General features: G+C 47.0%; 2 protein-coding genes across 2 annotated transcripts; one reads left to right on the forward strand and one right to left on the reverse strand.

Moving 5' to 3' along the window:
- Nucleotides 1-152: 152 nt before the first annotated feature.
- Nucleotides 153-6,123, reverse strand: LOC122391141 (chitooligosaccharidolytic beta-N-acetylglucosaminidase-like). Its single transcript, XM_043384813.1, has 5 exons — nt 5,833-6,123; nt 5,271-5,623; nt 1,923-2,853; nt 1,563-1,706; nt 153-1,199 (listed from the first exon to the last, which is right to left on the reverse strand). Exons 2-5 carry the CDS (start codon nt 5,606-5,608, stop codon nt 465-467), a joined length of 2,148 nt encoding a protein of 715 aa, XP_043240748.1. The 5' UTR covers nt 5,609-5,623; nt 5,833-6,123; the 3' UTR covers nt 153-464.
- Nucleotides 6,124-7,687: 1,564 nt separating this feature from the next.
- On the forward strand, nt 7,688-16,594 carry LOC122391142 (chitooligosaccharidolytic beta-N-acetylglucosaminidase-like). Its single transcript, XM_043384814.1, has 5 exons — nt 7,688-7,820; nt 10,494-10,612; nt 14,141-15,071; nt 15,297-15,440; nt 15,644-16,594. The coding sequence occupies exons 2-5, from the start codon at nt 10,509-10,511 to the stop codon at nt 16,388-16,390; spliced, it is 1,926 nt and encodes a 641-aa protein (XP_043240749.1). The 5' UTR covers nt 7,688-7,820; nt 10,494-10,508; the 3' UTR covers nt 16,391-16,594.
- Nucleotides 16,595-16,706: the final 112 nt, after the last annotated feature.

The following is a 16,706-nucleotide window of genomic DNA, read 5'->3' on the forward strand; positions in this document are numbered from 1 at the left end:
TGGAAAGAAAGAACATCGTTACTGGTCATCTATTGGGCCATTCTCAGCGTAATACCTACTGGGTGAGCCACAATCTTCTGGCCTTTATGTTTCTTTTTTACCACAATTAGCTTTTTCTCTGATGTTTATTCAAGATGTTCTTCAAACGTAGCAACGTTTTACGTTTTATTGGCACAACTTCGTCACAAGGTATCTATCAACTATTATGGTGTATCAGCCACATTGAAATTAGCAAATCATCGGCAATCGGCATGTACATACAGACAACTAAACAGCTCACGATACATTTATAATCGGTCTGTTGCTACATTTTTTAAGTCAGTCTGTTGCAAAGAACGAATTGATTACGAAAAACAGCGGAGATGTAAAGTCACATAAATTTCATCAAGTGCAAAAACTCATCTACGAAAATTGACGGACGGTAATGCAGCAAATACCGCTCCCAGCGAGGATTTGCCCAGCACTCAGTCGATATAGCATGTGCCGTCGTACTGGTGGCAGTACTTTGGCTGCATGGTCTCCGCATGGACCCCACGGGCCACCATTCGCCGACGGTGGTGCACGAGGCGCCACTGGGCCGCTAGCGAGTCCGTATCCGGCTCCGCCCACAGACGCTCGGCCAGCGCCGCGCCGCGAGGCCACAGCTTGTTGTCCAGGTTCGCGTCGTCGGCCTGCTCAGTCCACAGCGCGGCAGAGCCTCCCAGAATCTGGGCAGAGAAGTCTGACTGACTAGCTGGCTGAGACGCAGCGGCATCAGAGCTGCTCTGGAAGCTCTGCGCTATCTTCCTGGGACTGTTTTCGTAGACGGTCTGCCAGCTCTTGTAGGGCGAGCACCAGTTGTTTCCCTTCCCGACCCAGGCGGAACCACCACAGTCCAGATACCAGGCGTCGTAGTTGGATAGAATCAGCTCGTAGCCCTGTTTGAGCAAGTCGCCGATCTGCTGGTCTTTGCCCGTGGTCCAGATCTGGATGATGTACTTGCTGGGATCGAGACGCGACTCTTCGGCGGGTCTCTGGGTGAGGTGCGACGTCCACAGAATCGTCTTCTGCTCGCCAGCGATGCTGGTCCACATGTCGTAGACACGCTCCTGGAACTGGATCCACAGCTTCATGTACTCCTCGTCGTCGGTGGGGTCGCCTCCCTTCTCCTTGACGAACGCAGCAATCTCTGGCGTCGTCTTCCAGCAGTTCAGGTTGATCTGGAAAAGGAATGCGAATCGATAACTGGTGGAGAGCCTGGCCATTAACTAAAAGAAACTAGTAGGGACACTGGCTTTCTTCAGAACCATGTTAAGTGAACCTTATAGGCATCAACTAAAATGACATTTTCTGTAAGTTTTTAAGGACAGATACAGCTGTATGGCAACTGTTAATGGCAGCTGCATCTGGCTGCACTTTCTTCTAGTGCTCTCAACACTGTATTTATCATGCATTTCCCATTGATAATGTACTCTGTGTCACGTAAGCCATAGTTGAACGGTGTGGGTGGGTGAACGGGGATGGAGGAAGGTGATGGTAATAACTGTGCGATTGATATGTAGAAGTGGATATTTCGTAATTACCTCGTCTCCACCAATATGGAACAGGTCCGGCTGGAAGACATCGTTGTATTCCACCAGAATCGTCTTCAGAACCTTATAGAGGTTCTCATTGATGATGTTCATCTGCCCGCAAGGCGGTTCGACGCAGAACTGCTGCCACGGCTCCTGTAAAAGAATGTCAGTTAAGTTTCCAGGGGATGAATGTGGTGTTCATACTTTAGGTATCGGAGGGGTTAATAATTGCATTATTCATCACAATTTTGCATTAATCATTTTAGAAGCGGAGTATTGTAAACTGAACATAAAAAACATCTCGAAACGGTCTGCCTTTGTCCAACCAACTATAAGCTGACAGAGATGCTGGCTCTTGGAAAAACTCACCTTGCCCAAACAGACGGTGAGATTCCCCATCCCAGCCTTCTCGCCCCACTGCCAGCCGTAGCCGACGTGGGCGGGCATGTCCAGCTCGGGCAGCAGGCGCACACCCCGCTCCAGCGCGAACTGCACCAGCTCCTCCACCTCCGCCCGGGTGTAGACCTCGCGCGGCGAGTACGCGCCGTACTGCGCCAGGCGCGGCTCGCCCGTGATCTCGATCGGGAAGCTGTGCGTGTCGGTGATGTGCCAGTGCAGCGTGTTCAGCTTGTTCATGGCCATGGCGCCGATGGTGCGGCGCAGGCCGGCCACCGAGATGAAGTTGCGCGACGTGTCGAGCGTCAGCGCGCGCACCGGGTACACGGGCGCGTCTCTGACGTCGGCCGTCACCGTCATCAGCGCGTCGTTGGCGTCGTCGTACGCCACCAGCTGCGAGAGCGTCTCCATGCCGTGGCGCGCGCCGAAGAACGTCTTGGCCTCGATGTGCGCCTCCAGCTGGTCGGCGTCGGTGTGCGTGATGTTTAGCTTGTAGGACTCGTCAGTCTTCAGCGTGAGTGACGCATCAGATTGTTCTACAGTGACGCGGATTGTCAGCTGACGCGTCGCCAGGTTAGCATCACTCGCAGAAGATAGCTCCAGGCAGCTTCCGCCAGGAGGTCGCATGTCACGGAGCGTTTCCTTCAGTCTGTTACCGGCCTTCTCAACATGGCCGCGAACATCCTGCGGGGCGTCCACGATGACAATAACCTGGCTGTACTTGAAGGACACTGGCGTTTTGCCGAGGGTGAACGTTCCAGTGGGTTTCGGCCAGAGGGTGAGTCCCTTACCACAAGTCAGCTTGCAGCCGCCGAGGGTCATGCCATTGGTAGCCTCGCTAACGGGAGTGCGCAGACAGGCGCCTTCCCGACACTCCCACATCCACGGGAACGTCAGCGGACTCCTGTGCAGACAGGAAAAACATAGGTGTCATATTTGTGCATCTTTTTTCTTACTCGTTTGCATTTGCTACTTGCAGTGACTCCAGTGTTCAATGCTTATAGTTATGCCCTAGGCTACTTCATAACCTGACGTAGCCACTATCCAATATCTATACTTTTCCTGCTTTTACGTAATGCTGAGTACCGACATTTTATGTAGAAATAAACTTCTAAGACCGAGGCACATTACTTTGCGTTCTGTCGCTGGGTCCAAATCGTTCTTCCTGTAACTCCAAATTTGTTGTTCCGATGAAAAAAACAACGTTGAATAAATTCAAAACATATAAGATGATTCCTTAGTATGCGTCACACCTTTCAGTCATACCCATTTAATCGTCTGGACTATAATCTTAAAAGTAATGGTGCCTAATTTTACAACACAAACTTACGAAAGAACAACAACTTTATTGAAACGACCTAGCCTTATAAATGTTAAGTTTTCAATGAAGTGGACATAGCTGTAATATATTTTTTAACAACTTATTCTTTTCGTTATAAAAAAAGCACAAAAACATAAGAGAGATTTAGAAATCATTCTGAAGCCAGCAAAGCACACTCGTGGAGAAATTATACCAAGCTTATTATATTCCAAAACATTATTAAAATCAACCTACGTATATAAAGATAAAAGATAGTATAATAGATAGGTACCTAAATATGAAGAAACTATAAAAGATAAGTGATCTGAAAATGTTCTCAAGTTTGGTAAGGAATATTTGCCTGATGGTAATCGTTACCTCTCCTTCAATCCTTATCAGTGCGTCATTATTAAAGGGAATAGTTCACTTTCACGAAATTAGATTTTTTGCAATGAATTTATGATTTTGTATGCTCAAAATGATCAGCAAAGAAAATAAAACCTTTTTACAAAAAATATTGTTTTCTATATTTTAATATAGGAAGAACTCTTCAGTCTTAACCCGCGCCCAGATGGGGTCTGCCGAGCAACGCGGTCTGATGGGGGGGGGGCCATTTTGGCCCCCCCCTCAGATCTCGAGAACCACGCAACATAGCGACAAGCGGTAAACGGTGTTGGATAGCCCCAACGGGGAACTACCTTGTGACCCAATTTCATTGACCTCGGTCAAACCGATGACGTCACAGGTCAGGTCAAAGGTCGAATTTTCACCGTTTACAGGCATTTCAAGAAATGCGTTGTAAAATCGTGTAAAATGCATTTCATTGAAAATCATCGATGGGGAAATGTTCTTTAAACACATATTTTGCTACTTGAGGTCACTGATACCAGGTCAGGTCACAGAGGTCAGGTCACTGGGGGGTCACAATATGAAAGTGTCGTGTGATACATGTTTTATGGTCCATTTTACATGACAAATGCGATTATGTGGGTCAGACAGACTTTAGGGCCAGCTTAGGTCACGTTTTGGTCAAGGTCAGGTCAAGGCCAGGTCAAGGTCAGGTCAAATTAGGTCAAATTTCAAAGTTGATATTTTTGCATAAAATGGGTATCGATTCGATGCAGCTCGTCACGGGGAGTTCAATGGTGGTCTCTGTTTTGCGCCACGAGGTCTAGAATTGCTAAAAATTGAGTTCAAAAAATATGACGTCATCAATTTTTAACAGTTTTTTCGCTATAACTTAGCCAAAAAAAGAGGTATCGATCTAAAATTTGGTATGTATATCGAAGAGCGCAGGGACTATCACATATATTCCGGTTTTTTCGAAATTCGAAAAATTTTTGGAAATTTTTTTAGTTTTTCTAAAAAATCAATTTTTTTGATTTTTGGGGGTCAAAATCCAAAAATTTCGAAAATCCGAGATAGCAGTTTTGTAGCGCCGTCTGTTCTCTACACAACCACATAAAGAACTTTAAAATTGCTTGTTAACTGTAAAATTGGTGAGCGTTTCAAGATGTCATGTTTTTTGCTCATTTTTACTCGAACATGACCTCAGTTTGACCTCAATAACTCCTGACCTGAGGTGACCTGTGACTTGAAATTTTGTGTGAAGGTGTCAAATTGATGTCCGGTAAGGTACCCAAAATTTGGCGGCGCTGCGCGCCGCCGTTTTCTCGCTATTTAAGAAAAACCACAGGGGGGGCCAAAATGGCCCCCCCCATCAGGGCGCGGGTTAAAAGAGGAAAATGACCCCTGCAAGGCACATTTTTCGGGACGAGAAATGGAATATCTTTGCCTAGGGTGATCGTTGGGCCGTAAAAGCTCCTGATTTGTGCTTGTCTCGGCTCAAGCTACGGAACTGCTATTCCAGTTCAAAACCCCATGTTAAAAGTGAGCTATTTACTTTAAACCATGGCGACATTATATTGGACCAAATAACATAACTGCAACGATAAGTAAGGAAAACGCAAATAAAATATAGGTATTGGCTTTATCTATGCTATTACTCGGTGGGTACTTACTTGAGTTTGCAAACTGAGCCTGGTTCAACCCAGTCTTGCACCCAATCAGATACCTTTTCTTCTTCCACTTTGGATAGAATCGCCTCGACAGTCTTGTGTTCGGTATGCGAAGCCTCTCCAGATGCATGCTCTGTTTTGTTTGGGGCTTCATGATGTTCTGTTTTGTTTGGGGCTTCATGATGTTCTGTTTTGTTTGGGTTTTCATGATGTTCTGTTGTGTCTGTGTGTGGAGTTTCATGATGTTCTGTTGTGTGTGGGGTTTCATGATGTTCTGCTTTGTTTGGGGTGTCCTGGGCGTTAGCCACCCATACGAGTAGGCATAAGAGAAGCAGCTTCATCCTTTTTACCGAATCCTGCAACAGATTATGTCATCACGTCATAAAACATGTAGCATGAGCCCTCATTGGTTTGGTTAATTATCTTGCATTCGACGGAAAAAATTAACGCTTCACCATCTATTGCATCGTTATAAATCAACGTAGGGAAAACAAATCAGCCTTTCCACTTCCGCAGCCAGTCGTAAATGCCTCGTGTCACCCATCCAGCCCCCACCTCGCCTCACCTGTGCACTGCGTACCGGACAGCTTTGCTCCAAACCGTGCAGAGCGCTGTCGAAGCGTGCAACCTGTCCGTGCACCTCCCTCTCACTGCAGTGGGGTCACGGCGCCGGGCGCGGGCAGGTAGTGAGCGGCGGGGGCCGCCCATCGCCCCCGGGCACCCAGACCGGTCGCGGGGGGAGGCGACGCAGTCCAGAGATAGCCATCAGGCTGTGTTGCATCACATCCCGTCCGGCGCTCTATAGACGGGAATGTTCGCTTCATTGTTTGGGTCGTTTGGGTTGGGCCTTTTTGGTCTGTTGAGGTGAGTTGAGGGTCAAGCGATGAGGAAATCTATGTGGGGGGTTACTGAGCTGAGTTGATCAGCGACTGATGCTCTTCGGTGATTGATCCCGCCGTATGTAGCGTAGCGTCCCTCTGAGATATATGCCACCTGATCGGGTGAGCATGAGCCTGGTTTTAACGAGCTGATGTCTCAGTCCCGATGGCAAAGAAGACGAATAAGGACCGCTCTCACCGGACCATATAGGCGCGCGACGTGGGCAGTTATGAATTGAATGGGGTCCGGACAGAGCCGATTGAATACGGAATTGCTGTCGCCAGTAGCAGTCAAGATTTGCGCTAGAGTGAAGAATGATGCAGAAGACTGCGAAAAGGCTGTGAGCTTTTAAGGTTTCCCAGATCTCTCCGCAGAAAACCTGGGTTTGTCATATTTCGAACCATACATGCTAGGTTCTTAGTTCCTACCGATTTGAAATATTAGGCAACGTCTGAGTGCGATCAAAGATAGATAACTTCTTATTGGGATGAAGTGGCCGAAGCGACATTTTGTGTCATTGCTTCGTGTTTTCTGGATTAGCAGTTTAGGCGCATGATGTGGCTTCCTGAGCCAGACCAGGAGTGTCTAACTGACAGCTTCTTTGTTCTTATGAGTTGGTCGGAAAGGTTAGAACTGTAGGCGTACCGTTGTGCAATGCTAGTAAGTCTTGTCAAATGTCATGCACGAACGTCGGCATCATTATATAAGCATCTTTTCACGGAGCCTGGCTTCCATAAGGATTGACAACAAACGCACTGGTAGGCTTAGTGGGTGAATGACCCTTTGCGATCTTAGGAAGCACGACACTCAGCCGACGGCATTGCACATTGAGTGCATGAACTCCATTCACTCAATGGTGAACTGCAGTTCATCACTCAGCACGTCTCGTAGTCTCAGTCTATCCACCATTGCAGTGCGCCGCTTCATTAGCTAACAGCCCCTGGCGTGGTCAAGCGCAAGAGAAAGTGTGATCTGCTGCCACCCATCCCAATGCATTTCATCTAGTCCTGCATTTCATCCCGTGACCCGCTGCTGAAACATTCACTCAAACGCGACATGCATAGGTAAGAGGGCAGCTTCTGACATTCGAATTAATAACTGGGTAGATCGGCATTCCTTAGCCGGAAATCGAAAGCCCTTACGCCGGAATGCAATTGAAAATGGAATGGAATGTTAATATTTTGTTACTTTTCACCGGTGTCTTTGCTTAACGCAGCAACGTAACAACATAGTGTAATAAATGACATGATTTATTTATAGTTTTATCTTTTATCCAAGTTATTTATTACACTATGATAACACGAATTCAACTGATATTCTTGAAGCTGAACGCATCGGTCAATCATTGCACAATACTAATCCGAAAGAGAAATACTTTTATAGTTAAATTTAAAGAAGCACATTTAGAACACGTCCAAGCCCGCCACCCGGCCAAAACTCCTCCCAATCATGAGGTCACGTAGGCGCTACTTTCCATGACCATTGTGTTAGTTCGGGTTCTACTGTATTTAATCGTTTCATTATCTGTGCCCTGGGGCGAGGACTGGACAGGTTTTAGGAGGGAGACAGAATGAGGACGGAGGTCGGCGGTCAGTCCTCGGTCGCCGGGACTGGAGGAAGCGGGGACAGTGAACACGGACAGCTCGCAGGACACATCCTTCAAGTGACTGTATGGTAAGAAACACTAAGTAAATTTTGGAATAAGGTGATTGCATACGTATGACTTTGGGTGATTATGGGGTGGTTGGGTGGTTAGTAATTGTTGGTATTGCTCATGACTCTTAAGTGCACTTTATGATATATCTTTATCATCTGCAGTAGAGAGACTTGTTCCTCTCTCTTAGCGCATTAACAGGCTATCGTGTTTGCTTCGTCAAGCTCAGAGACGGGCAGTGTTTTGTGCGGTTCGGGTGAGGAAATGCTTATCATGGAAATGAGGAGGTAATGATCTTGATTTGAACTCAGGTAATGAAAATGGGAAAATGGGAAGCATTTATTACGGAGCGAGCGAAGCGAGCGTAGTCTTTCCTTAGATTAACGGAAATTTCCGAGTATGAGCGGCCGGCCGGCCGGCCGGCCGGCCGGCCGGCCGTGGTCACGCTTTTGCGAGGCTTATATCTCAGCAACCACTTGACCGATTTACACGCGGTAATTTTTGTAGGGTATCTTCATTCCTTCTACCAAGTATTGGACTATTCCCGATGCATGTGGGTGACCCCTTATGCACGTGCCACGTGCAAAACGAAGAGGTGTCAATTTTGTAATTGTTGCAATATCTCGGTAATTACTTGGCCGATTGCGCTGAAAGTTGGCATGTAGGTAGGCACCCACTAGGCACTGCATATACATGTGCCAGAGTTGGGGTGCTGCTGCACGTGCGCACGTGCAGGGGTCGTTTCCAGATCTCGGGAACGGCTGGACCGATTGCGCTCAAATTTGGTACACGGTTAGGGACCGGTTAGTAGGGTGCCGTGCACAAGTCAGTTGGGACCCATCTTGCACGTGCGCACGTGCAGGGTGCCGCTTCCAGATCTCGAGAACGGCTGGGCCGATTGTGCCCAAATTTGGCACATCGCTAGAGACCAGTTAGTAGGGTGCCGTGCACAAGTCAGTTGGAGGTACCCCCTCGCAATTTCGCACGTGCAAGGCCCACCCTCTCGCTCGCTCCGTTAGTCGCCCCAAAAGGCGTTATACTGGTTTGCAAAGAAGACATCACTGTCACCATGCTCACATTTTCAAGATATTAATTAAACAGTAAGCTGTTGCGGTTGCCCTTATTTAAGTTGTTTTTAGCGGAGGCTTCTTATCTTGCGCGGTTGACAGCCGATAATATGCATATGTAGGTGTGGCTCGAAGAGCATTTATAACTTTTTTCGGCCTAAGCTTGTCTGTCAAAATTACGTCCACGTCATTAGGGGAGAGCGGGGAGAGTTGTATCATGTCCAAGTTGTATCAGGGCGAATTGTGCAAAACTTATCCAATAGATAGCACCCGTGACACGACCAGCCGACGAGGTTTTCCGGGCGCCATCTTTCCCTGTTCTGTCGTGTGGCTGGGTGGACGCGTCTCGGGGTGAGAGCCGATTTTATGTTTTTTTAATGTCATTCTAAAAAAATGAGTTGCAAGAAAATGTGTGTTTTGGGCATTTAGATGTGCACGAATTTGAAAGATCTCCGTAGCGGTGGTGAGGGTAGGTTCTAAGGCTGCGTGAGTGAAAATGGATTTCTCCAGCTGTCCGCTGTTTTTGAGCACGAGGATGTTTTTTCCAAGATGACGGCGAGGTACATGTTGTATCAGAGCCGGGTGGGGTATGTTGTAACATGTATGTATGTATGGGCATGTTGCTTTTGATCGCGAAAGCTAAGCCCTGTCTCGCGTTTGTAGGTAGCTAATCAATACTCGTTCCATTTCGGCACAATGTGTTGGCTTCTTTGCTCTTAACGGGCCACTTTTGCATCTAGTCTGTTGATGTTTCGTTCGTTTCGATGTTTCGTTCGGATTGCATTGACCTAAGTTTGGTCTAATAAAAGTGAAGCCTTTGATTGAGCAAATACATTGTATTAACCCCATTTAATGTTGTTATGTTCAAAACCAGTAGCAAGCACACTCCCTGAAACGTGAAATACCTAGTGATACAAATTACCCCACCATGTGATACAACTCACCCAAGCCATGGGGCAAGTTGTATCAAAAACATTGCTCCATTCGGCAGACCGTGGAAGAAAAACTGGTAGAGATAGCGGAAAAGTTACTTTGCACAAAAAAGCAGAAGAATCAAGCAAGGAGATAGTATGGAAATAATGAGTTTATCACGGATAGTTACGAGGTTATGGGTCTCGGAGTAAAAACTGATACAACCCACCCCACTCTCCCCTATCTGCTAAATAATAGACCGATTAATGCTATATATAAAATTAGTATTCATATCTTAGCTTTTTTTGGTCTAGGTACTGCCAGAAGCCACGTGCCGAGACTGAGAGTTATGGTAAAATATGGTGTTTCATAATCCTGACCCGCCTTATTTTCGGGTTACCTACGGCATTGCTATTATAATATTTTGCGAGGGTGTAGTAAAATAAATGACCATAGAAATAATTTCCTTTACAAGAACGCTGGTGTACTTCGGTACAAATTGTTCAAGAATCGTAATAAAGCAGAGATTACATTCACTGCATGCATATTTTGAGAAAAGAGTTTTCATTCAAAAGGGGGGGGGGGCGAGGGCGCATATAGAAGGCATTACCCGTAATATGCAAATGCTATTCAAACACGACCGTACAGTCAAAATACTATTCAGCAGCATCTGTATCACTTAGCCCGTGGTTCAATGCTCGTATCTTATTTCAGCATTGAGACTCCAAGATGAGGGCGGTACTCTACATCTGCCTTCTGGCAGTTTCGGCAGCTAATGACATGGAACCTCTGACCAAGGCGTGGGCACGCAGGGAGGACGTGTGCAAGCTGACGTGAGTAAAATTCTATACTATTATTATGTGCTATTATGTGTAATATCATTAACTATCATGTGTAGGTAGTTGGTAGTGTCAGCAAATAATTATTCACTCACTCGTATACGCCTGTTTATTTATTCATTCAATGGCCCTACAGCTATCTAGGTCTCCTGATATGTATTTGTACAGTCTGTCTTAAAAGTACCGCGCAAAGTGACGGTGGATCCATCGAGCCTGACTGAGCAAGGGCCTGCTAAATTTGGGTCACCGAAGCAATTGGCATCCTTGTCCATTCCCTAGGTCAATTGGTCGGTGACTTTTAAATTAAAACATGCCCTTTCTCGGTCAGGCTTGATGGATCCACCGTCACTTTGCGCGGTACTTTTAACCCGCGCACCGACGGGGGGGGCGGATATCCGCCCCCCTGAGGTTTTTCGCAAATAGCGGGAAAACCGCGGCGCGTAGCGCCGCGAAATTTGGTATGACTATTCCCTAATCAATTTTACACATGGTGTGCAAGTTTGAACCTCCTACCTTTTAAGGTCAGGTCACCAGGTCACTTTGAATGACCCAACCTCAAGTCACTTTTTTGCAACTTTGTCACCGTGCCAGAGCTACAGTAGATGTCGGAGGCCTTTGAAAGTCGCAGGATGTTATTAGGTCATTAGTATCTACAATTTGTATATCTCGGAATTTTGATATCGGTGACCTAAGGTCAGGTCAATTTCGCGACCTCCCCATTATAAGTCAATGGGGGAAAAATCAACTCCCTGTTTTTACCACTAAAACGGGTCGGAATGGCCCCATATACCATACATGACTTCATATACGATCAACCTTCACTACCTTGAGGTCTGTTTTGCTGTTGGGCAGCTGTGAGGTCATGTGACGTCATCAAAGGTCACCAAAGGTTTTTGGCCAATAACTCCGTACAGGAACAAGATACAGACGCGTGGATGGTCTCATTGTGTTCAGTTCATCAAGACGCATCGAATGATATACATGATGACCTCGAGGTCACGTGACCTGAGGTCAACCTTTGACCTTGACCTTTCGAGGTCAACATATATATATATATATATATATATATATATATATATATATATATATATATATATATATATATATATATATATATATATGCACTTGGTGTTAAATATGACCGCGTATTGGCAGTTTATGAACTGTTTTTGAGTTCGTTCGACTGATCTAACCACTCGCTTTTCTTGTTCTCCCAAGTGAAAAATGAGGTCACCGATAGATTCATTGTTCATTCTCTTTGCAACGTTTCGTGAACTTTTCACATTATCAAGCAATATCCTACTCACACCTGAAATTATATAAATATAGACAAGTAAATATGTGTGAACGTACATCATGATCTACATTTTGACTACTTTATGGTTCAATCACAATCTCAGAACCTACAGGGTGTTTCACTAAAATTGTCAAAAAGTAAATGCCTATTAAAGATATATAGAATATGCAAATCACGTGGCTGCGCATGTGGCTTTGTTGCAAATTTTTGGACATTTATTATTTATCCATTTAAGATATATTTTACACTCATACGGAGCGAGGGCAGGAGGCCAAAGTTACTAGTTATTTTTTCCTTATGCAGAACAAGAACAGGTTATTTACACCGCAACAGGAGGGATGAATTACACTTTGTACATTTGGTGCCACCAGAAACATTGAAACCGTGTGCCGACTTTTCAGGAAACTTTTTACTCTCTCACCTCGCTACGTTCCAGATTATAAAAGTTTCAAAGGGCTTGTTGAGAGGTTTAAAAGGGTTCCTTCGATGCCGGTTCCAGTCCAAAAAAGGCGGGGTTGCCCCCACCTCTCGGCGGAAACCGTTGAGAAGGTCAGGGTCTTTTTGAGGGCCTTTGAAGATAACAAGAAGCTAGTTCCATCATCAGAAATAGCCAGGGCCTTACAAGTTATTAAAATCAACCACTGTAACGGCTGTAGCCACCAGGAACTGACTGGACCAGAAGCTCCTGGGCCGAATAATCAGCTGCCTCGCCGCCCGCCCCTGGCCAGCGCGAAGCCCCGATCTGTTACCGCTAAGCCTCTGGTTTGGTCAGTGACTCAGTAGCTCTCGCAGAGCTGAGGAAGACTCAAGTCGCATCACTTCGGGAGCTGAAGAGCACAATTCAAGGCTTTGCCGACAGTCTGGACGCTGAAGACGAAAACGGGCTGTGAGGTACCTCCGGACACGTGCCGAAACGGTGCATCAAAAGAAGGGGCAGATGTGTGGAATAGGTTTGAGTGACGGTGATATCGTTTTTATGTATTCAAATGTCCAACAATTGCGGATGAAATGATATGCAAATTTCCTTAGAAAACATTGTTATTATGTGCATTATGACCTTTTACTTTTTGACACTTTTAGTGAAACACCCTGACACAGCTATGTCACAAAATATAGGAGCAGAAATGCCACATTTGTCACATTCACGGAATATTTTACATAGTGAAATTTAAATCACGCACTAAAATATGCAAGTAAAACTTCTGACTGGAGATATCCCGAAAATCATAAAGAGCTATCGTACAGTTTCAGTACGCCTTGAAAATCGTACTGAATGTTAAGCTTCGGCTGAAGTTCTTTGATCAAGACGGCTTCTTTAACTTGAAGTTTAAGCCTGCATCGCTCTCTCGTCAAGATGTGTGTGTTGTTCACGAGCTCATCTATCGGTGACCTCATTTTTCACTTGGGAGAACAAGAAAAGCGAGTGGTTAGATCAGTCGAACGAACTCAAAAACAGTTCATAAACTGCCAATACGCGGTCATATTTAACACCAAGTGCCTACAGGAAGGATTGTTGCCGAAATACACGCATATATATATATATATATATATATATATATATATATATATATATATATATATATATATATATATATATATATATATATATATATATATATATATATATATATATATATATATATATATATCATTCGATGCGGATTGACGAGAGGATCACGATGATGCCCTTAGTTTGTTCCTATCTTGACTAATTCGAAAGTTATTCGAGAAAAACTCTCTCCATATTTAGCGCCGCCATTTTGACTTTTTCGACCCCTGTGACGTCATCTTTGACCTGACCTGAAAATGACCTTAGTAAAAATTGTAGATCTTGACCGTGCGTATCCGATGCCGTTTACCGCTTGTCGCTATCTTGCTTCGTTCTCGAGATCTCAGGTGGGGGGGGTGGGGCGGTCATGCGCGGTACTAAGTTGGCGCAGACCCCCGTCGGTGCGCGGGTTAAGACAGACTGTACTTATCTATAAAAAAGTACCACAAGGATATTAAGATGTAGGTACTGATCTCAGGCAGCTTTCCCCAAATTGTCAGGAAATGATTCGTTTTCCAATAATAAAACACAATTCTTATTTCTAACGATTAATGTTTTAACTATTGACAACAAACATTCGGTTAATATGCAGTACGAAAGCTTATACCTACCAAACACTCATGTCTAACGTTGTACTCTTACTTCACTCACCTGATATTCCCATTTCCTCCCACAGAAGCCCATTAACGTTCCCTTGGATGTGGGAATGTAAGAAGGGGGCCTGTGTGCGCACTCCTGTCAGCGAGGCTACCAATGGCATGACCCTCGGCGGCTGCAAGCTGACTTGTGGCAAGGGATTCACCCTGTGGCCGAAACCGACCGGGGCCATCACCCTCGGCAAAACACCACTGTCCTTCACGTACAGCCAGGTTATTGTCATCGTGGACGCCCCGCAGGATGTTCGCGGCCTTGTTGAGAAGGCCGGTAACAGGCTCAAGGAAACGCTCCGTGACATGCGACCTCCTGGCGGAAGCTGCCTGAAGCTTTCTTCTGCAAGGGATGCCAACCTGGCGACGCGTCAGCTGACAATCCGCGTCACTGTAGAGCGATCTGATGCGTCGCTCACGCTGAAGACTGACGAGTCCTACAAGCTGAACATCACGCACACCGACGCCGACCAGCTGGAGGCGCACATCGAGGCCAAGACGTTCTTCGGCGCGCGCCACGGCATGGAGACGCTCTCGCAGCTGGTGGCGTACGACGACGCCAACGACGCGCTGATGACGGTGACGGCCGACGTCAGAGACGCGCCCGTGTACCCGGTGCGCGCGCTGACGCTCGACACGTCGCGCAACTTCATCTCGGTGGCCGGCCTGCGCCGCACCATCGGCGCCATGGCCATGAACAAGCTGAACACGCTGCACTGGCACATCACCGACACGCACAGCTTCCCGATCGAGATCACGGGCGAGCCGCGGCTGGCGCAGTACGGCGCCTACTCGCCGCGCGAGGTCTACACCCGGGCGGAAGTGGAGGAGCTGGTGCAGTTCGCGCTGGAGCGGGGTGTGCGCCTGCTGCCCGAGCTGGACATGCCCGCCCACGTCGGCTACGGCTGGCAGTGGGGCGAGAAGGCCGGGATGGGGAATCTCACCGTCTGTCTGGGCAAGGTGAGTTCTGACAGGTGCCAGCACCTCTGTCAGCTTATAGCTGCCTCGACGAAAGGCTGACTGTTCCGTGATAAGTCCTTTGGTTTTCGCTTTGAAAAGGCTTTGCTACCATAAGGAGTTAATAAAGTATGATAAAAAATAAGGCAATATCCAACTTCTCCAATGGAATATGAACTATCACATTCATTCGTTGGTGTCGTGATTTAACTGTAATTATTTTTACAGGAGCCTTGGCAGGAGTTCTGCGTCGAACCACCCTGCGGGCAGATGAATATCATCAATGAGAACCTCTATAAGGTTCTGAAGACGATTCTGGTGGAATATCGCGATGTCTTCAAGCCGGACCTGTTCCACATTGGTGGGGACGAGGTAATGAATCTACACGTCCTGCTACTTTACTACTGTTACTTTTGCATCCGTCCTAAACAACAACAAAACGCACTTTCTACAATTGATTACCTTCCGACGCTACAAGCCGTTTATAAGTGACATCCGAAGTTTGTAATATCAAAAGCAAAAGGCATTGATCTTGTGCAAGGTTAATAGCGTTTTACAAAGCTGCTTTTTTCTAGATCAACCTGAACTGCTGGAAGACGACGCCGGAGATTGCTGCGTTCGTCAAGGAGAAGGGAGGCGACCCCACCGACGACGAGGAGTACATGAAGCTGTGGATCCAGTTCCAGGAGCGTGTCTACGACATGTGGACCAGCATCGCCGGCGAGCAGAAGACGATTCTGTGGACGTCGCACCTCACCCAGCGACCTGCCGAGGAGTCGCGTCTCGACCCCAGCAAGTACATCATCCAGATCTGGACCACGGGCAAAGACCAGCAGATCGGCGACCTGCTGAAACAGGGCTACGAGCTGATTCTCTCTAACTACGACGCCTGGTATCTGGACTGTGGTGGTTCCGCCTGGGTCGGCAAGGGCAACAACTGGTGCTCGCCCTACAAGAGCTGGCAGACCGTCTACGATAACAGTCCCCGGGAGATTGCGCACAGCTTCCAGAGTAGCTCTGACACCGTGGCCTCTCGGCGTCCCTCGCAGCCGCTTCGTCAGTCAGATTTCTCTACCCAGATTCTGGGAGGCTCTGCGGCGCTGTGGACTGAGCAGGCCGACGACGCCAACCTGGACACCAAGCTGTGGCCTCGCGGTGCGGCGCTGGCCGAGCGTCTGTGGGCGGAGCCGGAGACGGACTCGCTAGCGGCCCAGTGGCGCCTCGTGCACCACCGTCGGCGAATGGTGGCCCGCGGCGTCCAGGCCGAGACCATGCAGCCAAAGTACTGCCACCAATACGACGGTAGCTGCTACATCAACTAACGCTGGATCATCCAGATTTCAGCTAACTCTTGTGCCAATCACCTGGATGCAATCGCCCAGGGAACGTTGATGTGTGCACGAGAAAAATATAAGATAAGAAGTAGTGAAATGTCTGTCGTGCCTTTATTTGTACACACTTCATATCTCAAATTAAGCAGCAACACAGCTGCGAAAATGAGCTACCAAATGAATAAATAAGCCTTCGAAAATAAGCCATGATGATCGTCATGATAGCTCTGCATTGTTGTGTGACGGAGTCAGGTTTCCCGAGGCTGCCTGAGGTCGGTGACCGGCGACCATTTTAAATCCGTGACCA

The sequence above is a fragment of the Amphibalanus amphitrite genome, unplaced genomic scaffold (assembly GCF_019059575.1).
Source record: "Amphibalanus amphitrite isolate SeventyFive unplaced genomic scaffold, NRLGWU_Aamphi_draft 000423F_arrow, whole genome shotgun sequence".
NCBI classification, from domain to species: domain Eukaryota; kingdom Metazoa; phylum Arthropoda; class Thecostraca; order Balanomorpha; family Balanidae; genus Amphibalanus; species Amphibalanus amphitrite.